The sequence below is a fragment of the Oncorhynchus masou genome, chromosome 30 (genome assembly GCF_036934945.1).
Source record: "Oncorhynchus masou masou isolate Uvic2021 chromosome 30, UVic_Omas_1.1, whole genome shotgun sequence".
Lineage (NCBI taxonomy): Eukaryota > Metazoa > Chordata > Actinopteri > Salmoniformes > Salmonidae > Oncorhynchus > Oncorhynchus masou.
In genome coordinates this window covers 18,462,305-18,487,828 of record NC_088241.1, presented here as the reverse complement: position 1 = coordinate 18,487,828, position 25,524 = coordinate 18,462,305, and the positions used below count along the sequence as shown (strand labels likewise).

At 44.9% G+C, this 25,524-nt stretch overlaps 2 protein-coding genes across 3 annotated transcripts in view; one reads left to right on the top strand and one right to left on the bottom strand.

Moving 5' to 3' along the window:
* Window positions 1-17,029: 17,029 nt before the first annotated feature.
* Window positions 17,030-23,541, bottom strand: LOC135522229 (GA-binding protein subunit beta-1-like). 2 transcript variants are annotated; one of them, XM_064948304.1, is made up of 9 exons: window positions 23,385-23,541; window positions 22,511-22,621; window positions 22,157-22,324; window positions 21,768-21,962; window positions 21,403-21,508; window positions 21,131-21,211; window positions 20,809-20,973; window positions 18,698-18,816; window positions 17,030-18,611 (listed from the first exon to the last, which is right to left on the bottom strand). In XM_064948304.1, the coding sequence occupies exons 2-9, from the start codon at window positions 22,616-22,618 to the stop codon at window positions 18,144-18,146; spliced, it is 1,410 nt and encodes a 469-aa protein (XP_064804376.1). In that variant the 5' UTR covers window positions 22,619-22,621; window positions 23,385-23,541; the 3' UTR covers window positions 17,030-18,143. The 2 variants fall into 2 exon arrangements, with proteins under 2 accessions (XP_064804376.1, XP_064804377.1); XM_064948305.1 differs by having other exon boundaries at window positions 22,511-22,618.
* Window positions 23,542-23,794: 253 nt separating this feature from the next.
* Window positions 23,795-25,524, top strand: part of LOC135522227 (tyrosine-protein phosphatase non-receptor type 23-like) — a 29,889-nt gene continuing 28,159 nt past the window's right edge. Inside the window, 1 exon segment of the mRNA XM_064948298.1 lies at window positions 23,795-24,044. Within this exon segment, the coding sequence (XP_064804370.1) occupies window positions 23,961-24,044 (84 nt within the window). The 5' untranslated portion in view covers window positions 23,795-23,960.

The following is a 25,524-nucleotide window of genomic DNA, read 5'->3' as shown; positions in this document are numbered from 1 at the left end:
ACTTGGGACCACACAGCCACAGCCACTCCAATGAATTGCAGGCTAATGATTGCTTTCCAGTACTTCCAGTTAGCCGCTGATTCCTTTCAAACCACTCATTGTTGAATTTGCGATTTCCAACTTGTTCTGTAATGTTTATGTCCAATGGGCGATGGGCGATGAGCACCGATGCGTTCTATCTATAATTTCTCTTCATTATTTCTCTTCATATGACAAGGGTTTAAAAGGATTTGCCTGTAGATTGTCGACTTGATTCATGATGATGACTGCTAGCTAATATTTTGAAAGTATGATGTTGACATGATCAGTTCATTCAAAGCTACTGTATAATGGGACTTGATGTCATTTTATCTGTGACCAATGACCTTGAGCCTTCTTGGATGGGCACTTCTAATGTAACTCTATGGCAGCACCCAAGGGGATAGAATTTTCGATGTCTACCCTTAGTCTTGGTGGTGACGTAGTGTCTCTATGAGTGACAGAACACTAAGCCAATCACGGTACAATGCTCCGTATTTTCTGGCTTGCCCCACCACCACAGAAAGCACTTGTAACGGCGTTCTTCGTTTGTCGAAAGAGAGTCGGACCGAAATGCAGCGTGTTGGTTACTCATGTTTTTTAATGAAACAAATTACGAATACATGAAAATAACTGAGACAAATACAAAACAACAAAACGGAACGTGAAACCTAATTACAGCCTATCTGGTGAAACTACACAGAGACAGGAACAATCACCCACGAAATACACAGTGAAACCCAGGCTACCTAAATACGGTTCCCTATCAGAGACAACAAGAATCACCTGACTCTGATTGAGAACCGCCTCAGGCAGCCAAACCTAAACTAAACACACCCCTAATCAACCACAATCCCAATGCCTACAAAAACCCCAATACGACAACACAATAACATAAACCCATGTCACACCCTGGCCTGACCAACTAATTAACTAAAAACACAAAATACTAAGACCAAGACAGAACCCCCCCCTAAGGTGCGGACTCCCGGATGCACCTCAAAACCATAGGGAGGGTCCGGGTGGGCGTCTGTCCATGGTGGCGGTTCCGGCTCGGGACGTGGACCCCACTCCATTATTGTCATAGTTCCTCCCCTACGCGTCCTGGGATAATCCACCCTCGCTGCCGACCATGGCCTAGTAGTCCTCACCCAGAACCCCACTGGACTGAGGGGTAGTTTGAGACAGAGGGGCAGCTCGGGACAGAAGGGCAGCTCGAGATAGAGGGGCAGCTTGGAACAGAGGAAGCCCAGCACTGAGAGGAAGCCCAGCCAGGCAGTTGATTCCGGCAGATCCTGGCTGGCTGGCAGTTCTGGCAGATCCTGGCTGACTGGCGGATCTGGAAGAGTCTGGCTGACTGGCAGATCTGGAAGAGTCTGGCTGACTGGCAGATCTGGAAGAGTCTGGCTGACTGGCAGATCTGGAAGAGTCTGGCTGACTGGCAGATCTGGAAGAGTCTGGCTGACTGGCGGATCTGGAAGAGTCTGGCTGACTGGCGGATCTGGAAGAGTCTGGCTGACTTGCGGATCTGGAAGAGTCTGGCTGACTGCCGGATCCGGAAGAGTCTGGCTGACTGGCGGATCCTGGCAGACTGACGGCTCTGGCTGCTCCATGCTGACTGGCGGCTCTGGCTGCTCCATGCAGATTGACAGCTCTGGCGGCTTCTTGCAGACTGACAGCTCTGACTGTTCCATGCAGACTAACAGCTTTGGAGGCTCCTTGCAGACTGGCAACTCCATACAGACTGGCAACTCCATACAGACTGGCAACTCCATACAGACTGGCAGCTCCTTGCAGACTGGCAGCTCCTTGCAGACTGGCAGCTCCTTGCAGACTGGCAGCTCCTTGCAGACTGGCAGCTCCTTACAGACTGGCAGCTCCTTAAAGACTGGCAGCTCCATGCAGACTGGCAGCTCCATGCAGACTGGCAGCTCTGGCTGCTCCAAGCAGACTGACAGCTCTGGCTGCTCCATGCAGACTGGCAGCTCTAGCTGCTCCATGCAGACTGGCAGCTCTGGCTGCTCCATGCAGACTGGCAGCTCCTTGCAGACTGGCAGCTCCTTGCAGACTGGCAGCTCCTTGCAGATTGGCAGCTCCATGCAGACTGGCACCTCTAGCTGCTCCATGCAGACTAGCAGCTCTAGCTGCTCCATGCAGACTGGCAGCTCTGGCTGCTCCATGCAGACTGGCAGCTCAGGCTGCTCCGAACAGGCAGGAGGCTCCGGCAGCGCTGGAGAGGAGAAAGGCTCTGATAGCGCTGAACAGACAGGAGACTCCAGCAGCGCTGTAGAGGAGGAAGGCTCCGACAGCGCAGGAGAAGCAAGGCGCACTGTAGGCCTGATGCGTGGTGCTGGCACTGGTGGTATTGGGCCGAAGACACGCACAGGAAACCTGGTGCGGGGAGCTGCTACCGGAGGGCTGGGGTGTGGAGGTGGTACTGGATAGACCGGACCGTGCAGGCGCACTGGAGCTCTTGAGCACTGGGCCTGCCCAACCTTACCCGTTGAATACTCTCGGTCGCCCTGCCAGTGCGGCGAGGTGGAATAGCCCGCACTGGGCTATGTAGGCGAACCGGAGACACCGAGCGCAAGGCTGGTGCCATGTAAGCCGGCCCAAGGAGACGCACTGGGGACCAGATGCATAGAGCCGGCTTCATGGCATTTGGCTCGACGCTCAATATAGCCCGGCCGATACGCGGAGCTGAAATATACCGCACAGGGCTATGCACCCGCACTGGGGACACCGTGCGCACCACTGCATAACACGGTGCCTGCCCGGTCTCTCTAGCCCCCCGGTAAGCACAGGGAGTTTGCGCAGGTCTCCTACCTGGCGTAGCCAGCCCCCCCCCCAATACATTTTTGGGGCTGATTCCCGGGCTTCCATCCACGTCGCCGTGCTGCCTCCTCATACCAGCGCCTCTCCGCTTTAGCCGCCTCTAGTTCCTCCTTGGGGCGGCGATATTCACCAGGCTGAGCCCAGGGTCCTTTTCCGTCCAGTTCTTCCTCCCATGTCCAATTCTCCAAGTGGTGCAGCCTCTCCCACTGAAGCTGCTTCTGTTGCCTCTCCTGTGGCTCCTGCCTGTTAACACGCTGCTCGGTCCGAGTGTGGTGGGTGATTCTGTAACGGCGTTCTTCGTTTGTCGAAAGAGAGTCGGACCGAAATGCAGCGTGTTGGTTACTCATGTCTTTTAATGAAACAAATGACGAATACATGAAAATAACTGAGACAAATACAAAACAACAAAACGGAACGTGAAACCTAATTACAGCCTATTTTTTTATTTTTATAAAAAATAATTTATTATCTTCAATACCATTCATTCTTTGCAGCTCATAATTTACATACATACTCAAATAATGGTATTTTAATTACACTAATTAAACTAAACATAAACCCCAAACAAAACCTCAGGGGAGCATCTTCCCTCCCCGTCACCCTACAAAATACCTTTCCCTATCTCCCCGTCCCTAATCTATCTTCTTACAAATCTAAATGACACCCAGCCCTAAACCCACCTTCCACCTCTCCCGAGCAGCATGCTGCCCCCACTTCCTCTCCTCCCTCTTCATCCTCCCCCTCAAATCTCCTTCCACCCTCCTCACTATCCCTTCCACCCCCCAATCTCTCCCTGTCTTCACCATGTTCTGCCTTGCTTCCCACAGCCCCCGTTTAAAGAGACTCATGAGAAGCCAGAGCAGAAACCTGTCCCTATCCGTCCCTCTCGCTCTCCCTACACCCTCTCTAACCTGGCCCACGTCAATACAAAATCCCCCTTTACCAAACCTAACAACACCCGTGCCCTACTCCATACTACTCCGGCAAAGGCACAGTCCCAAAAGACATGGCGCACAGTCTCCTCCCTGCCACAAGAGGATCTTGGACAGGTGGGGGATTGCACCAAACTATACCGGTATAAGATGGAACGTACCGGCAAACACTTATGAAGGCTCAACCAATTCAGGTCCTTGAGCCTGTTGTCCAGACCCCATGCCTGCACTCCCTCCCAGACCACTTCCGAGATGCCCACTACAGGCGCCGGACTCCCTGCCTTTCTGACCTCCTCGTACAGGTGCCTATGATCTAAACCTACTCGGGCAACTTCAACCTCAGGGTGCGCACGCAGCCACTTGGCCGCATGACCAAAGTGCCACGGCAGCTGTTCCGCCCGAGGACCCGTGTTAGACCACACCATTATGCTTCTCGCCTGATACGAGAAAAACACCCGCAGGAGGTAACCAGACGGGTGTATCACTGGCTGAGCAAGCTCCGTTAACAAGAAAGAAACAAAAATTGTGTCCAACTTGAGGGGGAAATGTGGTACCCCCCTACCTCTCTCCCCGATGGGACAGATCATGCGTGCCCTGGCGACCCACTCGCACCTGCCACTCCACATAAACTGAAACACAAGCCTCACTAGAGGCCTCCTCAGACAAGCCGGCAATGGGTAGATGTATGCCAAATACAAAAGAGACGGCAACACATCCACCTTTAGGACCAGGACTTTGCCCATAAAAGACAAATACCTAGCTTTCCACATTGCTAGCTTCCTCTGTACCACTGCGATACGCATGTTCCAGTTTAGTGTCGCTGAGCCGGAGGTCTCAAAATGGACCCAGAGAATCCTCAGGGCCCCCTCACAGAGAGAGAACCCCCCAGGCACATCCGTTCTACCGCGCCATCTTCCGAAAAACTTGACGGAAGACTTTGCATGGTTCAGAACTGCTCCCGACGCTCAGGTGAAATCCCCAAAGATGGCAAGGGACCTTGCCAGGCACGAGTCCTTGCACAACAGGAAGGAAGTGTCGTCGGCGTACTGCGTCATCTTAACACGCAGCCCACCACTTCCAGGGATCAGCAAACCTTCCACCCCTGTGTCTGCCCTAATGGCAGCCCCCAGAGGCTCCATGTACAGAACGAAGAGGAGAGCCGAGAGTGGGCACCCCTGCCTGACCCCAGACGAGAGGTCAAAAACGTCACCCAAGTGACTATTTACACTAACTCGGCACCCCGCTCCGACATATAATGTACGAATCCATCCTATAAACTTCTCCCCAAATCCTAATCGACCTAACACTCTGAATAAAAAGGATCTATTCACGCGATCAAAGGCTTTCACCTGATCTAGCGCTGCTACCATAAAAGGCAGTCCTCTATCTTCAACCCAAGCGATGGAGTCCCTGATTAACTGTAGGTTCCATCTAATAGAGCGGCCCTCTACCCCGCACGTCTGATCCTCATGAACGACGTAGGGAAGGGCTGTGCACAACCGGTCTGCTAAAACCTTTGCAAGTAGCTTGTAATCTACACACAGCATGGTCAACGGCCGCCAGTTGCCAAGGTCTGTTACTTCCCCTTCTTATATAAAAGTGACAGCACACCAACAGCCATTGATCCCCCCGTGACCCCCGTCTCAAGGATGGCCTTCAAGACTTCGAGGACCACTGGTCCAAGTATACCCCAAAACTTGAGATAAAACTCAGCCGGCAGCCCATCCATCCCAGGCACCTTCCCTTTTCCCATCCTCCTAAGAGCTCTCTCAACCTCTTCTAGTGAGATCTGGGCCTCCATCACTTCTCTAATGTCCTCCGGCAACCACCTGGACAAGTGTTCTAAAAACACATTTCCCTGCTCTACATCTATTTCCCTTTCCTTAAATAAACCGTGGAAATGATCAGTTGTCACCCTGACCATATCCTCTGGTTCTCTAACTATACTACCATTTTTTTCTCTAACACCATGCATTACCTTCCTACTCTCTCTTGCCCTAACCAACTTAAAGAACATAGCAGAACAAGTCTCATTATGTTCTAGAAAGCCACTATGTGCACGCTCCAGGAAAGCTCGAGCCTTCCTCTCCTGCAACTCCCTGAGCTGCGCCTTTAGGGTTGCGGATCTCTCCCAGTCAAACGACCCGCCGAGGTTGCCTGCATCGTATTCGAGTTCAATTAACCTTTGGATACGATCCACCTCCCTCCTCTCCTCCCTTTTTTTCCTCTTGCAATACCCTATTATAAAAGCCCTAATCCTCACCTTAACTAATTCCCACCACTCTAACACCCCCTCGCACATGGACCGGAGGCCCTCAAGCCTCCAAAAGAAACCTTAAAACCCGTCAACAAAAGCCTGCTCCTCCAGCACATCCCGATCTAGCTTCCAGTACCCCCTACCAAAGAGGCAGACTGGTGACCCCACTTGCAGGAGCACCCCGTCGTGATCCGAAAAGAAAACAGGCAACAGCCGCCCAGATAACTTACCCAAAGACCTGGGTACAAAAATATAGTCGAGCCTCCGCTCAACCCCCCTGGAGTTGCGCCATGTAGGACCGTCCATTTTCGGAGTAGTGTGCAGACCACCATCTACCAGACCATGGCAAGCCATTAGCCTGACAATGGCGCCTGCACTGCTATCCCCCCTCTTCCTAAATCTGTATTAAAATCCCCCCTATCACTAATTTCCTATTTGTGACACACAGGGGCATCAGACAGTCCACCATCTCCCTCCTGTCTGCCACCACCTGTGGCCCATACACCACCACTAATCTAAATTTACAATCCCTTATCGTGACATCCACCCCTATAACCCTCCCCTGCATTACCACAAAAGAATCCTCCACTTTTACCTCCCTGTGCCCACACAAAATCCCTACCCCCAATGAGTGCACCCCCCCAACACCCCAAACCGACTCCCCCTTGTCCCACTCCCTCTTAAACCTACTAACATCCCCTCCATCCCTCAGGTGAACCTCCTGTAAAAAACAAAAATCAAACCCCACACCCTCCAAATAACTAAAAACTGCCCTCCTCTTAACAAAATCCCTTAAACCCCTTACATTTAAACTAACAAAAGTAAAATTAGACTCCATGAAAAAATAAAAACATGTAATACACTCAAATTCTAAACCCAGACAGAAAAAAAAACAGGAGACTCACCCGATGCTCCCCTGCTCCATATCTACCGGTGAGAACACCATCCGTAATCCCGACATCCCCCCCTCTTCCTCCATCACACCATCCTAGGATGCAGGAATAGTGTTTGGCTCCGGGGTGCCCTGCACCCTGGGTCTACCCCCACAATCCTCCCCCTCCCCAGTGTTGCAGCTGGTTTGGAAAAAAATTAGGGAGGCTGAGTCCCCAAACAAAAAACTCCCCACCTCCTCCTGTACCCAGTCCTGAGTCTTGATAGGTGTGTCCCCACCCAACAGAAGTTGAGGGCCTGGGGAAACCAGCAGCAACCCAGAGGTTTCTCCCACCCCCATCACTCTCTTGGCCATCTCCTCTCCCTCACTGTCGGCCAATCGCACCCTCCTCTTCATTCTCTTCTTTGGTGATGGCGGCAGTGGAGAGATACCACCCTCCCCCCCGCCAGCTCCTCCACCATACCCCTCATCTCTTCCACCAGGGCACTTTCCCCCCAGTCCACTTGCTCTTCCACCATCTCCTTCTCCACCACTCCTCCCTCACTTTCTTCTCTCTCATGCTCCTCCACTCGGTTGCCTTCTTCCGCCGCTTTTCCTGATTCTCCTACTCCCGTGCCTTCCGTTTCCTTCTCTCTTCCATCCGCCGCTTCTTGCTCCTTTTCCTTCCTTGTGGCCTTCCCCTCTGGACCTGTACTCTGGTCATGAGGCGTGCTTCCTTCCCCTCCTCTTCTTCCCCCATCCCCCGCTCCTGCTCCCCCCCCAGCCGCAGACGCATATGACCTCTGACGGGCCGGGCACCCCCGCCACAGGTGTGCTGACGAGCCACACCCATGGCACGTCTTAGGCTTGTCACAATCCCTCGCCTCGTGATCCTCAGATGCACAAAATCTGCATTTTCTTGTACTGCACGAGGCGAATATGTGACCATAGGCCATACAGCGCCTGCAAAATGGGGGCTGACGTGCATAAAACAACGTCCCCCTGTCAGCCCCTAGGGAGAACATAGCAGGAGGATGGAGGTAGCCACCATGTCCCTTTGGGTCCTCTCTGAGGAGGGCCTGGAAGCCTCTCCTCCCATTCCAAAACCCAAGGGAGTCTTTGAGGTGCCTTGCTGAGGAGACGTTATCCATGTATCTCCCCAGAAAAGCCCTCACCTCTTCGTCCTTAACGTAAGGGTTGTAAATGTTGACAGTTACAACCCTAAAGTTATTCTTCACCAGGCTTGTTATTTCATAGTGGCACATCTGCCTCTCACCTCCCACTGCTCTTGCCCTTCTCAGGATATCATCGTGTTTTTCCTCTGTATATAGTGCCACGTCGTATGCTCCCTCCAACGAGTTGCCTTGGAAACAAAACACGTCCTTCACCGTCAGCTTTAGAATCCCCATCAATATTATCCTTCCAAAAGATTCCCGTCCTAAAGGCTCCAACTCCTTTTCTTTCCAAGCAAACTGAATCGTGTTGGCCAGCCCAATCCCAGGGACCGACCGTGTTGATGTATTTAGCACCATCTCCGCAAAGAGAATGGCGCTCGTTCTCTTCTCTTCCGAAACAAGTAAAAAAGAAAAACCAAAGTGACCGAGCCTATCTGGTGAAACTACACAGAGACAGGAACAATCACCCACGAAATACACAGTGAAACCCAGGCTACCTAAATACGGTTCCCTATCAGAGACAACAAGAATCACCTGACTCTGATTGAGAACCGCCTCAGGCAGCCAAACCTAAACTAAACACACCCCTAATCAACCACAATCCCAATGCCTACAAAAAACCCAATACGACAACACAATAACATAAACCCATGTCACACCCTGGCCTGACCAACTAATTAACTAAAAACACAAAATACTAAGACCAAGGCGTGACAGCACTAAGCTAAGCTGAGCTGAAGCACCTGCATTTTGGAGCTGCCTTACTCAAGAAAACAAAAAAGAGACCATGTTCGTATGCGGCTTAATTAATTCAATGATATTTTTTTGTTGCATTGTTTGCAAACTGATGTGTGACACGTATTAATGCCAAAATAACATGCAAAACAGGCAAGCCCCACCTGCCCTGAATGACAGGTCGCCACTGATTATATACATTGCATTTACTCATATTTGATTGGTTTGGCTTTCACTACAGGAGCCACCAGTGCTCCAGTATCTTACCACATCTGAAAGTGATTATCTGAGGAAGGCAGGAGGAGCAGTGACGAAATGGATGAGGGGTCCAGGATGGCTGAGGGGAAGGCTGCCTTTGTCTTTGTCCTCCTCCTCTTCATCGCCCTGGCCTTGCTCATCGTGCGCTGCTTCCGCATCCTACTGGACCCATACCGCAGCATGCCCTCCTCCAACTGGACAGACCACACGGAGAAGGACACGTTTGACTACCGCATTGTCTAAGGAGGACCTAAGGAGCTCCCTCGACACTGTATTGCAGTGTCCTTCTCCGTGTGGAGAAGGAGCTCCCTTGACACTGAAGCACTGTCAAATATTGCAATGCTTGAGAAGCAACTTTGTTTATCCATTTTGCCCAAGGACCACATGCCGTATGACTGCTGGTGCCAAACCACCAATGACACCTTTGGATTAGAGGCAGCCTTTGAGCATGCATAACCTAAGACCTTTCTTTGTCTGCTCTATTGTAACATGTTGTATCAATTGCTTCACCAATTACTGCAGTCATAAGCAGTAATTGCCAGCCCTTATTACCCTAATGACAACACATGCGAGTGATTCCATACGAAACCAGGACAAAAAAAGGCCATCATTTTGCAGATTAAAAAAAAGATTTTATCCATAGAATGGTCCTTTGTAAGAAAGATTGTTGAAATATATTTGACATTTGTATCTAAAAGCATAATTGAGAAATAATTGATCTAAGTTGTCATATTTATGACATTTTGGCCTTTCCCAGGAGTCCTTAAATTTGCATGATGTGCAATGATGCAAGTAAAAGGAGGGCTGTGATTGGTTACATTGCCTGCTGTGCCAATTTCTCAATATGAAACGGTCAATAAAATTAAAATTAGCAGGGATCACACCATGGAACTTTGATATGCCCCTAGAGTATATTATGTTCAACAATATATTGAAACATTTGTTTTTTTTTTTTCAATATTCATTTTTGTATTTATAAATATTTATAAATTAATGTACAAAAATGTTATTGAAATCATAATAATACTCATATTACAGAGCAAGCGTTAAAGTTTAATATGACATCAATTTTAGCTTTTTAACATCTACAGATGAAAGATTATGGAGTCTTACAGGAGGCCTGGGTAAGGCAAAAATGCCATAATATGGCAACTTTGATTCAGTAATTCTCAGTTATACTTTCCTCCAAAGGACCATTCTATGGATTAAATGTTGCGAAAATCCCTAAATCATGGTATTTTATTTGTTCTGGTTTCGTATGGAATTACTTATAAGGAACATCTTCTACCAAATGGCCAACACTTCTACCAAATGCCTAACACTATAGGCATCATCTAAGGTACCTGCTATCAAATCTAACTCCCGAAGACACACTCCAGGCACTCAACTCGTTGCCACTACTATTGCATTATTTCACTACCCCATCCCCTTAACCTTTTACTGCTAACCTAGGGTCACACAGAGTTTCTTAGTAGTCTTAAACAAATCTACTCAGAAAAAATGTATACACCTTACGCACATGGTTATGGGTTTAAAAAAATAAGACAATTTTACCAAATCAGATATAGAGTTGAAATGTATTCAATTTTGAGTTTGCATCCCAATATTACATTTTATATACATCACAGAATACTGAAATATAACACAACCATTTGACATAGCAACACTATTGCTTATTAATTATGAAACTATGATAAATATTAACAACATTCCATGAGACCACTTTTGGTCATTTGACTGCAGGAAAGGGCTACAGGTGCTCTATGCAACAGTTCCTCCTGCAAATAGGCCTACATTTCAATTGTGTACTTGTAGTAGTAAAGGAATAAAACTCCATGTAAGAACAAGGAAAACATTTTAATGCCGCTTGAAGCTATAAAGTTGCTTGTTTGCAGCAAGGTCCTCAGTGTATAAACAGTGTATCCTGTGGAATTTTTTACTTCAATTGTCCACTTTGGCCAAGGTACAAAATGGACAAACAATCAATCAAGCATCGCTCAAACAAAAATACACTTACACAGAAAAAACAAATGTAGTTACATTTATGCCAACCAGCGCCTTGTGCACTCACAAAGACCCTGACCCTCATTGAGCTGGTTGATACTTTTTGAAATTGGAAGACATATATTTCCTTTAACATCAGCCGGCTTATAACATAACATTGATATCCATATCTTTGTCACCCAAGTTCTTTGTTTTCTTGCCATCATGGAAAGAGAGGTAGACAATGTTTCAAAGTATCCTTTAAAGTGACTTCATTATTTTTTATGGAGGCTTCAATGGGCCTTAGATGTTTGATGTCAGCAGTGGGATAAGTGTTAACTATTCAATGTCTGCAATCAAAAAAATGACAAATCACTTTTAATGTAAAGGATCCAGAGTCATAAATCTGAATGACCAAATGAGGTTTATTGAAATGTTTACTGTGCCGTAACTTGTGCCTAATTATGAACATCTGGATGAGCATTTTAGGGAAATGAGTCAAAAGATTCATTCCAGTAGTTCTGTCGTAGATAGCATCTTGCTATAGTTCTATGTAATATCATTTTCATATCTGAAATAAAATAAAGCATATCACTGCCTACAGATGACATGTTAGCAGTGTGCTACATATGAACAGATTATCACACCTTGGACGATCCCTTTATGGACAATGTCTGTGGCTCTTATTTGGGCAACTCCTTTACTGTACGCCTTATAGAGTAGCATGTTTACAGATAGTCAATAGATGACAGAAAAATATGTTATGCACTTCAAGCAGATGTCATACACCTACCAAATGAGTGTGCTTTCACACTTTGACATGTGATGGTCTTGTGATATACTGTGGCCTTTTCCTATCACAATGTATCAGTTTAGTGGTACCTTTCTGTGCACAAGTGTCTTTGCATGTTTTTGCAAAGTTTCTCCTCCAAGCATGTTGAGTGCTTTACACATGTTGATGCTGCTGTTATTTAGTTGGTACAGTACAGTATTCACTGTCAACGTCAGAGCCTTCTTTTGAACATGTATTATGCTTGCCTTGAGCCTCTTTCCTTTCATAATAAAAGTATTTACGATGCATTGCCTTTTTAGTTTCTTGTTTTAAGAAGTCAAACAGATGAAAAGTTAAGGGGAAAAATAATAATTCTTCTTTATTATGCCCTCTCCAAGCTCATGATATGGGTACAAACGTGAACACTTTCTCTTTAACACATTCTCAGTTTGTGGCAGTGGTAGCTCGCAGCCGTCTGTATCGTTTGTGTGAACCCAGGCACTTTGTCTGGCTCTCATCAGGCCAATAGACACACCTGCTATTGCTCCAGCCGCAGGCAATGGCTGCTCTTTCGACCGAGACGGATCCAATACCATGCAGAATAACAATTCACTGTGACACACAAATGATGTGCCTTGATATGTATAATTATCGCATAGACAGACAGTGATGGGGAACCTATTTAATATTACATCTAAAAACATTTATGCACAATCATTTTGTGAAATATTAAACGCTTGTGTAAAGCAATAAGCAATTGTTATTGTGCCATTTAGTACAATGCTGTTACATATCTTTCAAAAAAGCTGTGGAGGTCTTCGGTAATTCATATTATCTATTTTTGATATTGACAACACTTCTCTTTGTCTGTTTTTTTAAAGATACACATACAGTAACATTGGAACATGGATACAAAGCCTTTGTGTGTCTTCCTGCTAGAAGCAGGCATTTCATTCCCATATTCACACAGTCTACTACAGTAATTTGACGTTCTCTGCACATGTTAAGTACATAAACCTGTGGTGATCAATAACTATCAATTATCAATAACTGATAAATGTACCCATTCATTACATGAGCATTTTAAATCATTGACGCACTTGATAAAGATTAGCAAAATCTTATAAAATAAATAATTTAAATATTGAGTTATATTGTATTCTACATTTTTTGGGGGAATGATATTATGGATACTAATACAATTACTCACCTCAAATGTTCTACTGCTTGAGCTCCTGTTCAAAGTATTGTGGCGCTCCTGCACCTAAATATAAACTGTACCGGCACCCAAAATGACTACCGGAACCAATTTCAGTCCAAGTCAAGCACTGTTAAGAAGTCATATATTTTCTTCTCAAAAAGGCTGGGGTCTAAATTATTCACACCCCTATTTTCAATACCTTTCCATACCTCACCATGCGAGGATAACGGCACTGAGGCTTTTTCTAAAATGTTTTATGAGTTGGAGAACACATTGGGAGGGATCTTAGACCATTCCTTCATGCAGAATCCTTTGACGGGGCTGCAGTGGAGCAGGTCGAGGGCTTCAAGATCCTCGGTGTCCAAATCAGTAAAGACTTAAAATGGTCCAAACGCAGTCAGGTGATTTGAGGGCATGGGCTCTCAAATCCACCAAAGGTTCTACAGCTGTACCATTGAGAGCATTTTGACTGGCTGCTTCACAGCCTGGTATGGCAATAGCACCACCCTCGATCGCATGGCGCTACAGAGGGTGGTGCAGACAACCCAGTACATCACTGGGGCCAAGCTGCCTGCCATGTAGGACATTTATAGTATATCAGGAGGTGTGTTAGGAAGGCCTGGAAAATTGTTAAAGACTCCAATCCAAGCCATAGACTATTCTCTCTGCTTCCACACTGCAAGCGGTATAGACCCTTAAATAGCCCCATAACATCAAAGATCCACCACCATATGTTACAGTAGTATGGGGTTGTTTTCTGCTCATGCATTCTCATTTCAGCACCAAACCCACCACTGGTGTGTGTGGCCAAATGTTGCAATGGCCAGCTGTCTCCGGACTTGAAACCCATTGAAAACCTGTGGATTGAATTGAAGAGGGCAGTCCATAAGCGTAGACGAAGGATATCAATGATCTGGAATTATTCTGTATGGAGGAATGGTCTAAGATCCCTACCAATGTGTCCTCCCCAATTGTTTTTAAAGGCTCAGTGCCATTATCCTCGCAAGGTGAGGTATTGAAAGGTATTGAAAATGGGTGTCAATAACCTTGAACGCTACCCTTTTGAGAAAAGAAATATTACTTGTTAAACACAATCTCTATCTCTGAGCAATTGTAATAGTATTATGTTTGCATTCAATATACCTCAGTTTTTAAATTATTTATTTTATACTTTCATTTTTGCTCATCTTTATCAAGGTTGTCAATAATTTCAGACCCCACTGTATATTTACACACTATAAGATTGGAATAATATTATGAAATTGTGAAAATTATGTTAAGGGCACTTTCATTGTACGAGCTGTTTGAAAGATGCAGGAAATGTCAGCCTGTCAGTGGGATGGAGTTTTGGCCTTCCATGGTGACATCACCATGCGGTAAATTAGTTAATAGATCAATAAGAAAGAGAGTTCCAAACCTCTGCCATGACAACTAATTTTCAGTTTCCCCCTCCCATACACCAATCAGTGTGTTCATTGGCTCTTTAAGGTCTACGACACACACTCAGCCACCTTACATACTGTTGAAGTCGGAAGTTTACATACACTTAGGTTGGAGTCATTAAAACTTGTTTTTCAACCACTCTACAAATGTCTTGTTAACAGACTATAGTTTTGGCAAGAAGGTTTGTGCATGACACAAGTCAATTTTTCCAACAATTGTTTACAGGCAGATTATTTCACTTATAATTCACTGTAACGCAATTCCAGTGGGTCAGAAGTTTACATACACTAAGTTGACTGTGCCTTTAAACAGCTTGGAAAATTCCAGAAATTGGTGGCATGGCTTTAGAAGCTTCCGATAGGCTAATTGACATAATTTGAGTCAATTGGAGGTGTACCTGTGGATGCATTTCAAGGCCTACCTTCAAACTCAGTGCCTCTTTGCTTGACATCATGGGAAAATCAAAAGAAATCAGCCAAGACCTCAGACATTTTTTTTGTAGAGAACCACAAGTCTGGTTCATCCTTGGGAGCAATTTCCAAACGCCTGAAGGTACCACCTTCATCTGTACAAACAATAGTAAGCAAGTATAAACACCATGGGACCACGCAGCCCTCATACCGCTCAGGAAGGAGACACGTTCTGTCTCCTAGAGATGAATGTACTTTGTTGCGAAAAGTGAAAATCAATCTCAGAACAACAGCAAAGGACCTTGTGAAGATGCTGGAGGAAACAGGTACAAAAGTATCTATATCCAAAGTAAAACGAGTCCTATATCGACATAACCTGAAAGGCCGCTCAGCAAGGAAGAAGCCACTGCTCCAAAACCGCCATAAAAAAAGCCAGACTACGGTTTGCAACTGCACATGGGGACAAAGATCGTATTTTGTGGAGAAATGTCCTCTGGTCTGATGAAACAAAAATAGAACTGTTTGGCCATAATGACCATCGTTATGTTTGGAGGAAAAAGGGGGAGGCTTGCAAGCTGAAGAACACCATCCCAACCGTGAAGCACGAGAGTGGCAACATCATGTTGTGGGGTGCTTTGCTGCAGGAGGGACTGGTGCACTTCACAAAATAGATGGCATCATGAGGGAGACAAATTATGTGGATATATTGAAGCAACATCTCAAGACATCAGTCAGGAAGTTAAAGCTTGGTCGCAAATGGGTCTTCCAAATGGACAATTACCCCAAGCATACTTACAAAGTTGTGGCAAAATGGCTTAAGGACAACAAAGTCAAGGTATTGGAGTGGCAATCACAAAGTCCTGACCTCAATCCCATTTCTAATTGGAAAAGTCAGTGCGAGCAAGGAGGCCCGCAAACCTGACTAAATTATACCTGCTCTGTCAGGAGGAATGGGCTAAAATTCACCCAACTTATTGTGGGAAGCTTGTGGAAGGCTACTCGAAACGTTTGACCCAAGTTAAACAATTTAAAGGCAATGCTAGCAAATACTAATTGAGTGAGTGTATGTAAACTTCTTACCCACTGGGAATGTGAAGAAAGAAATAAAAGTTTAAATAAATAATTCTCTCTACTATTATTCTTTTCAGACATTTCACATTCTAAAAATAAAGTGGTGATCCTAACTGACCTAAGACAGGGAATTCTTACTTGGATTAAATGTCAGTAATTGTGAAAAACTGAGTTTAAATGTATTTGGCTAAGGTGTATGTAAACGTCTGACTTCAACTTTATATGCACTGACTTCATTTCATTCCCAAAAGGGGCTGTTCATGTACAGCTAAGCACTTAAAACAATTGCTTGTAATTTTCTTGATTGGTCACCATTGTGAAATGCATGCTATAAATAGAAGTAAAGTTAGATTAACTTATTAAGCATTCCTCAAGAGAAAATATGAAATAAATAAAAACTCAGGCTCAACGAGGCAAGAAAGAAATGCTCTGTTTTAATAATTGCTTACAGAAGCTATATGGTGAACCTTATACAACCAAATAATTAATTAAAGCTACTCCGTCAGGACTAATTCAAAACATAAGATTTAGATTGTTTTATATGCCTGCAGGTATACATGGATGTACAAAACATTAGGAACACCTTAATATTGAGTTGCATACCCCTTTCGGGGCATGGACTGTACAAGGTGTCGAAAGCGTTCCACAGGGATGCTGGCCCATGTTGACCCCAATATTTCCTACAGTTTTGTCAAGTTGGTTGGATGTCCTTTGGGTGGTAGACCATTCTTGATACACATGGGAACCTACTACCATGCCCCGTTCAAAGGGCACTTAAATCTTTTGTCTTGACCATTCATCCTCTGAATGGGACACATTCACAATCCATGTCTCAAGACATAAAAATCATTATTTAACCTGTTTCCTCCCGTTCATCTCCACGGATTGAAGTGGATTTAAGAAGTGGCATCAGTAAGGGATCATAGCTTTCACCTGGATTCACCTGGTCAGTCTGTCACGAGCAAGTGTTCCTAATGTTTTGCACACTCAGTGTATGTAGATGCATTGTTTGTCGATGAACAATAGTCATATAATAAATCATCAAAAAGGACAAGTAACATGCATGGATAGAATAACAATAAGTGCTTATTTATTGAATTCTAAAAATACATTTGTTAAGAAAGGGGTATTCCACATAAAAAACAATCCAACATTTTCTCACTAACATTATTTTGTACCAAAATGTTTATTTATTTTTCTCCTAACCAACTGGAAGATAACCCCTGATAGTGTTTCTTTATGAACATTATAAAAACACATAGGAGAACATAGTGCCAAACTAACTAGCCATCAAAGAGAGCATATGTAAACAATATTTTTCTGAGAGTATTAGTTTAAACTGGACTGCGATGACAGATCAATGTCTATTGACAGACGCTGGTCTATACAGAGTGTAATGCTTTAAAATTACAAAAGGAACAAAAATAAGAGCTTAAGAATAACATTAACTTACACATTAACTCTAAAATCTAACAATACTTGGAACAAAAAATGAAAACCTACAGTATCTTAGTGTCTGAGTGGTCTGCAACTAAAATAGTACTAGAAGAGGATATTTAAGACTGAGATTTAAGAAAGCTGGCCAACTACCAAAGAAACACCGATATCTCACACATCGACCTCATCCACACATGCCCAAACACTCACACATTGAGGTACGCAAATAACTACAACTTAGCCAGCCTTGGACAACCTTTTCGGAAGAATCAGATACATTTGCTCAGTTAACACTATACACTTGAGCTAACTTGATTCTACCATTTTAAACATGACGCTGATGACAGGAACCAGAAATGCTGTGGATTGAATTTCCTTTTTAGAACGTGTTGCAAACCTTATTCTTAGGAGAATGAATGCAGTGCAATCAAACCCACATTGCAGTATTTACACTCCTATGCAAACATACCTTTTCTTACTTTCTATAAATTTACAGAATGGTTTGTACACTGTGGAGCCATCTGCATCCTTAACTCCTCCCACATGGCTCAGCGTTAGCTTACAAGAGCTCGCCAATGGCTTCAAAAGTATTGCAAGTAAATAAAATAATCTCAAAACTTAGTTACAAATACAAGTACAACATTATTGTTCTAAAATAACAAACAAGTAATAAATGTTTATATTAATATAAAAGCATAAAACAAGACATCATGAGAGAACACCAAGAGAACATAGGGACACTCGACTACCGCCTCCTCCCACGTCCTCGTCCCCTCCCTCTCCCCCGTTTGGGGGTTGTTGTGACCTTCGTTGAAGCCTTCTCCATTTCCTCGGTCTCATCCACTGTTATCTGTTCTCCCTCCCCTGAATCCAGCTCCTCCTCCACTTTAACCAGAATGGTGTCTTCCGGAAATGGGACGTCCTCCTCCCCTTCCACTTTGTCTTCCTCTACAACTCTCTCCTCTGTCTCATGTTGTTTTTCTATTTGGACCACCTCCTCCTCTACCTCCTGGACACCTGTGTAGGTAGAACCAGTAGCATTGCTGGTATTGTTGCTCTGTTGTTGCTCTATGGCCTCCTCTAGTCGGAGGCGGTACTGCTCAGCCTCCTGCTCCTTCTGTAGGAGCTGTGTGCGGTACTCCTGGGCCTTCCGGTTGGCCTCCTGCAACTGCTTCTGGAGCTGCTCCCGACTGCTGTCCCCTGACTTCGCTTTCTGAGAACGATGGACACATACAGTAAGAAGAGAGAGAGGATTTCAGAATATTATGCCAAGCAACAAACATGGGGACCATTGCTGACCTTTTCTTTGGGTCTGGTTAGGATGACTGCAGGCTCTATTCTCCTCTTGCGTGCCGGAGAGGGATAAGGCTCCTGTTCCACCACCTCCTCTGTGATCTGACCAGCCGGGACTGCCACCACTACAGAAACAAAACATAAGCTCATGAATGCATTCATTGTAATGGCTTGAAAAAGGCTGACATGAGCACAATGTAAACTAAATAAATATGCACTCAGTGGCCAGTTTATTGGGTACACCCATCTAGTACCGGGTCGGACACCCCTTTGCCTCCAGAACAGTCTGAATTCTTCAGAGCACGAATTCTATAAGTTGTGGCATTCAAATGTTGCTTAATTGGTATCAAGGGACCTATCAAGAGGCATTTTCTTGTTTTTATCTGATAGGAGTGGAACCCGGTGTGGTTGTCTGCAGCAATAGCCCATCCATAACAAGGATCGACGAGTTGTGAGTTCAGAGATGCCATTCTGCACACCATTTTTGTACTGTGCCGTTATTTGCCTGTTTGAGGCCTGCCTGTTAGCTTGCATGATTCTTGTCATTCTCCTTCGACCTCTCTCATCAACACATTTTTTTGCCCACAGGACTGCCACTGACTAGATGTTTTTTTTGTCGCACTATTCTCTGTAAATCCTAGATACTGTCGTGCTTAAAAGCACGGGAAAAGCCATTTCTGAAATACTGGAACCGGTGAGCCTGGCACCGACAATCATAACATGCTCAAAGTAGCATAGGTCATCTCAGCGTTCAACACCATAGTACCCTCAAAGCTCATCACTAAGCTAAGGAACCTGGGACTAAACACATCCCTTTGCAACTGGATCCTGGACTTCCTGATGGGTCGCCCTCAGGTGGTGAGGGTAGGTAGCAACACATCCGCCACGCTGATCCTCAACACTGGAGCTCCCCAGGGGTGCGTGCTCAGTCCCCTCCTGTACTCCCTGTTCCCACACGACTGATTGGCCAGGCAAGACTCCAACGCAATCATTAAGTTTGCAGACGACACAACAGTGGTAGGCCTGATCACTGACAACGACGAGATTGACCTCCTCTCTATAGGCTGAGACCTGGCCGGGTGGTGCCAGAATAACAACCTATCCCTCAACGTAACCAAGACTAAGGAGATGATTGTGGACTACAGGAAAAGGAGCACGCCCCCATCGACGGGGCTGTAGTGGAGCAGGTTGAGAGCTTCAAGTTCCTTGGTGTCCACATCAACAACAAACTAGAATGGTCCAAACACACCAAGACAGTCGTGAAGAGGACACAACAAAGCCTATTCCCCCTCAGGAAACTAAAAAGATTTGGCATGGGTCCTGAGACCCTCAAAAGGTTCTACAGCTGCAACATCGAGAGCATCCTGACCGGTTGCATCACTGACTGGTACGGCAATTGCTCAGCCTCCGACCGCAAGGCACTTCAGAGGGTAGTGTGTACAGCCCAATACATCACTGGGGCAAAGCTGCCTGCCATCCAGGACCACTACACCAGGCAGTGCCAGAGGAAGGCCCGAAAAATTGTCAAAGACCCCAGCCACACCCGGACGGTTCTCTCTACTACCGCATGGTAAGCGGTATCGGAGTGCCAAGTCTAGGACAAAAAGGCATCTCAACAGTTCACCCCCAAGCCATAAGACTCCTGAACAGGTAACCAAATGGTTACCCGGACTATTTTCATTGTGTGCCCCCCCTCCCCACCACTTCTTTTACCCTGCTGCTACTCTCTGTTCATCATATATGCATAGTCACTTTAACCATACCTACATGTACATACTACCTCAATAAGCCTGACTAACCAGTGTCTGTATATATCCTTGTTACTCTTATTTTCAAATGTCTTTGTACTGTTGTTTTTACTTACCTACACACACACACCTTTTTTTGCACTATTGGTTAGAGCATGGAAGTAAGCATTTCACTGTAAGGTTGTACAACACCTGTTGTATTTGGCGCACGTGACAAATAAACTTGAATTTGATAGGTCACGCATTTTATAGCAAGCCACGGCCACGTGACTCAATGTCTGTAGGAACCATTTGTGAAAGGGTGGTGTGCCTAATAAACTGGCTACCGAGTGTATAAATGGCTATATATGGCTGTGGTTTCCTACTTACTTTGCTGCCCCTGCATAGTGACAAAGAACTGCTGTCCAAGTCCCGCTGGCTGCAGGTTGCCGTGTTGGTCCGTCACTATGGTGATGACCCTCTGACCTCCATCGCCCACTACATGCTGAATGGCCGAGTCCACAGAATCTGCAGCGATCGCATCCTCAGATTTGCCTGTGGGAAAGATAGAGTATCGTGTTAGCCCTAACGCACAGAGAGTTATCATAATTTTATAGAATATGATATAGATCAAAGTACTATTAATTGTAACATGAGTAGCTCAGAGTAATTTATAGTGTTATCCTCATGGTTATGCATAGACATCACTTACCTGCATTGTTACCCATGGGACCGGAGGCTTCTGCCAGGGCTGCCAGTGTTGCCAGGACTGAGGTGGTAGAGACAGATTCTCCTGGGATAATAAGACAATGCAAAACCTCAATCAAGTCATCCCATTTAGAAGTGTCTTGGGTGAGGTCAGGTGGTAACTAAGATTCCCCCATTTATATCAATTATAAATGTCAGTGAGTTATATTATATTTGATGTACATCTACTTGCATTTGTACCTAACTTACTGTAACCAGTGCTCCAGTTGCCCATACCTGACTTGGCGGTGGTGTTGACGAGGTCAGAGAGGTTCACGACCCCAGCAGAGGAAATGATGAACTGGGGCTCTGGGTTCATGTTCACTTGGTTCTGCATGCCATCCTGTGTACATACACAAAACACACCTTGAAGATGTTATTTAACAATAACAGACACAGTTCCTCCCACAACAGTTCAACCTTCAGGGTCTCAACACGCGCTACATAAACCAGCGATAAGAACACATACTTGCATGTGTTTAGATCCCCCCTCCCCCTCCCGTGTTGGCTTCCCTTGTTATACAGACAAGGGCATTTTCGTGAAAACAAATGAACATCAGAGCCATATAAATACAAAACACACACACACACAGTCCCTTCACCTGTAACAGTATCATGAGCTCAGTATTGCTGGTGTCCATGGCAATGTCAAAGGGCGTCTTGTCAAACTTGCTGAGGGAGTGGACGTCTGCTCCATATTTGAGCAGCAGCTCTGCCACCTCTCTGTGACCGTGCTGGGCCGCCCAGTGCAGGGCTGTCATCTTCAGCATGTCCTTAGCGTTGATGTCCGCTCCGCTCTGCTAGGGAGTACAGCACGCCCCACAGTGGTGGAAAAGAGATAGGAAAATGAGACGGGTAGCCTAGATTCCAAAATGAGGGTGGTGAACATTCAACATGAATAAAATAATCAGTCACTTTACTAAAAATAGAACTGTTATATTTTTCATATAAACTGCTAAATACTGTCAGCTTAACATTTGGTTGCCCTTACACTGACTAGCAGCTCCACTATATTGGAGTGGCCCTCCGTGGCCGCCATGTGGAGTGGGGTCCTGTCCACTTTGGTCCGGGCATCCCTGCTAACGCCTGCTCGAAGGAGCACCTCAGCAGTGGAGTGGTGTCCGTACTGAGCCGCTAGATGGAGCGGGGATGTCCCCAGCTAGAACACACAGTTTGGTTTATGAGGACCCAGTCCCTACAACACTGTGTCTGGATTGTGTAAAAGAAGCCAGCACTGCAACATAGGTAGATTTGTGATGTACCGCAAGAGATCTGAGGAACAATATCTCTGTGTTAGGCTACATGAGGTGAGTGGATGTGAGTATCCCTACAGTGAGACCCTTACCCAATCAGTGGTGAAGGGAGCTCCATTGACCATGAGGGTCCTGACATCATCATCCAGCCCTGCCCGTGCAGCCTCCAGCAGCCGCTTCCCCAGGTCAACCAGTGACATCTACTGGGAGACAGAAAGAGTGCTTTTGCGTAAGTGTCAAAACAGTAAGACAACCCTCTTGAGTGAATATAAGCCAGGCATTGCTAAAAGTCTAGAGAATGTTTTTTGCTGCCAAAATAGTATTGTTTATGCTCTGCAAAACATGTTGCATCAATGTGTTTTATTGGTGTAATGTTGATGGTTGTATTGAAGGAAAAATTGCAGTACTAGGAAATATTCCGTTTTTGTAAATGTGAAGCAATCGTAGTCAGAGTCACATGCTAGCTGAAGAAACACTGACTGAATGATCGCACAGTTCATTTAGCTGGGCTTGAACTTTTCTCGTCAGCTAGTAATACATCTAATAAAGTAACAGTCAACACTATATGCTTTGATACTTGGTTGGTGTTATGTTCCGGTGGAAGTCGAATATGAAACTACGGATGTCAACGAAGTGGGCACCAAATCTGGCTACTTCCACATCCGCACTATCATTGCTAGCTAGCTAACGTTAGTTACTAGCATTCAGAACTGAAGGTGGCTTTGATTTTCACAAGACACATAATCAATAACATCTTAATAGTATTTCGCGTTGGCGTTTAAGGGTTTTCAGCTTCATTGCAAGATAGCTAGCTAGATAGACATCTAACAATGTCAATTACTTAGTCTTACAAGTAGCTAGCTCGTTAGCTTAACGTTAGATAGCTAGCTAAGTTGCAAAGCATTTCTACACGGTTTGTTATTTAGCTACAGCTAACTATGGATTCGACTTTCAAGTGTTGCTTACCTTAGAAAGTCGTTCGCTAAAAGTGCAAGTCTTCTAATTTGTGCCGCTGAATGTGTGTTTATTACACTTTCGTAACTTTGCTAGACAGCTAAACAAATATCATAATATTTATATTTTTTGCAGAATCAAATATGGCGGCCAGGCACACCGGAAGTGGTAATAGTATGTAGTGTGCAGCAAAAATGTTCCACAAATGTTCCCACGCTCGAACATGATGATAAAATACATTAGTATAACTTTACAAAATATATACTATTATGTCATGTAGTTAGTTATTGCCTAACCAAAGATACTGAATATAGCTAGATGTTTCAAATTCAAACCATCTATTGAAACAAGTAGTCTGATCTAATATAGTGAACTACATTTCCCATAAACATTTGCGCACTGGAACATTCCTTCTGGCGTCACGTCCCTTAGCGTCCATCGTTTCCTGTTGAAGTGTAAATGGAGACATGACACAGTTGTTTGGGGATTATAAGAAACAATATATAGAAATCCACTGAATTAAAACTGCTGTAGTGATATTTAAATTGAAGTCATTTTAACTCAGGCTCGGTGCAGTCGCTGGCCGCGATGGAGGCGGTCCCCCGTATGCCAATGATCTGGCTGGATCTGAAAGAGGCAGGGGAGTTCGAGTTCAGCCCGTCGGTGAGGCAGGTGAGATGGGTAGGGGAGTGGAGCAACAGGGCACTGCCGGGCGGTTGAGATCGGAAGTCAAGCAGACAAGGATTATGGAAGATAATCATACGTATCGAGCACATCTAGACAGTTATTAGTCTGACGCATCAAGTAAAGGTAGTTAACTAGCTCGTATCTGTTTAGCTGTGTCAGCCATGACAATCGCCTTTGTTTACAGTTAGTTAGCTAAATTGATAATTAGTTAGCTATTTACGTCAACATGTAGTTAATGTGTCAGATACCCCAGTCACAACAAATAAATAAGCTATAGTAGAACTAGCTGTCCTGGTTTCTGTGCAGGCCTGATAGTCTAGCTAGTTAGTCTATAAAATGATGTCATTGTCACATGCACCCTGGAATATTTTGCTTTGATGTAGAGGCAAGTCTGGTAGATTGGAATCCTATATGTTCACACCTTTGTCAGTGGTCATTAAGGGGGGGCGGGGGTCATCATAACATACTCCTGAGGAAATTCTTCCACACACCCACTACAATTGCGTCTAATGCGATCCAATCTCCTTTCTTCCTCCTCCACCTCATTCTCCAGATAGTACTAGAGGACCGTTGCCCTCTCTGGTCCTTCTTTTTTGCTGCCTTAGTCCCAGATCACTTTTCTAGCAACGTTTGTCCATGACATTCAATGAAGGTTACGATTTTTATCATAGCAGTGACAGATTGTTTATCTGGAAAGAAAATTAAGGATAACAGTCCATGGAGAAGTAATGGAAATGAGGAGAAAGAGAGCTGGGAGATGAATGGAGAGATAATAATAGTTTCTTTGTTTAGGCTAGCAGTGCAGCTGGAGTTTTGTAACAGGACAATCTCTGTCCTGTTGAAGCACAATACTGATAGACAACCGTGTGTTATTTATTTGGCTATGGCAGACAAATATATTTTGTTTAAGGCGGATATTATGTTGGAGATGTGGGTGGCTTGTAATTAATAAAGGACAAATAATGGTCTCCTTTACCTCCAGACTGTGGCTCCAGTGAGTCTGACTATAAGTAGCTGCTTATTAGAGAGGCTCATCACTGACAGGACAATACTTACCACAGCAGGGCATGATGGGATTGCTCCAGAGCCATTTGGAGGCCAAATCCTCCCAGTCCAGCCAAAAGGGTCATAGACAATCATGACAAGGGAATGTTGATAAGATTCAGGATTCAATGTTAAGACAGATTGATCATGTATTTGTCATCCAGGTTCAAATTTAGCAGATTACATGTGATGCAGGTACAGTGCATTCGGAAAGTATTCAGACCCCTTGACTTTTTCCACATTTTGTTAGCCTTACTCTAAAATGGATTAAAAAAATTCTTCACACAATACCCCAAAATTACAAAGCAAAAACAGGTTGACATTTTTGCAAATTTATGACAAAACTGAAATATTACATTTACATAGGTATTGAGACCCTTTACTCAGTACTTTGTTGAAGAACCTTTGGCAGCGATTACAG

Excerpts from the sequence above, each read along its gene's own strand:
- LOC135522229 (XM_064948304.1), bottom strand. The coding sequence starts at position 22,618 with ATGTCACTGGTTGACCTGGGGAAGCGGCTGCTGGAGGCTGCACGGGCA. Across the intron at positions 21,212-21,402 it reads CAACACCACCGCCAAGTCAG|GAGAATCTGTCTCTACCACC; the intron begins GTATGGGCAACT and ends TTATTATCCCAG. Across the intron at positions 20,974-21,130 it reads TCCCATGGGTAACAATGCAG|GCAAATCTGAGGATGCGATC; the intron begins GTAAGTGATGTC and ends TCTTTCCCACAG.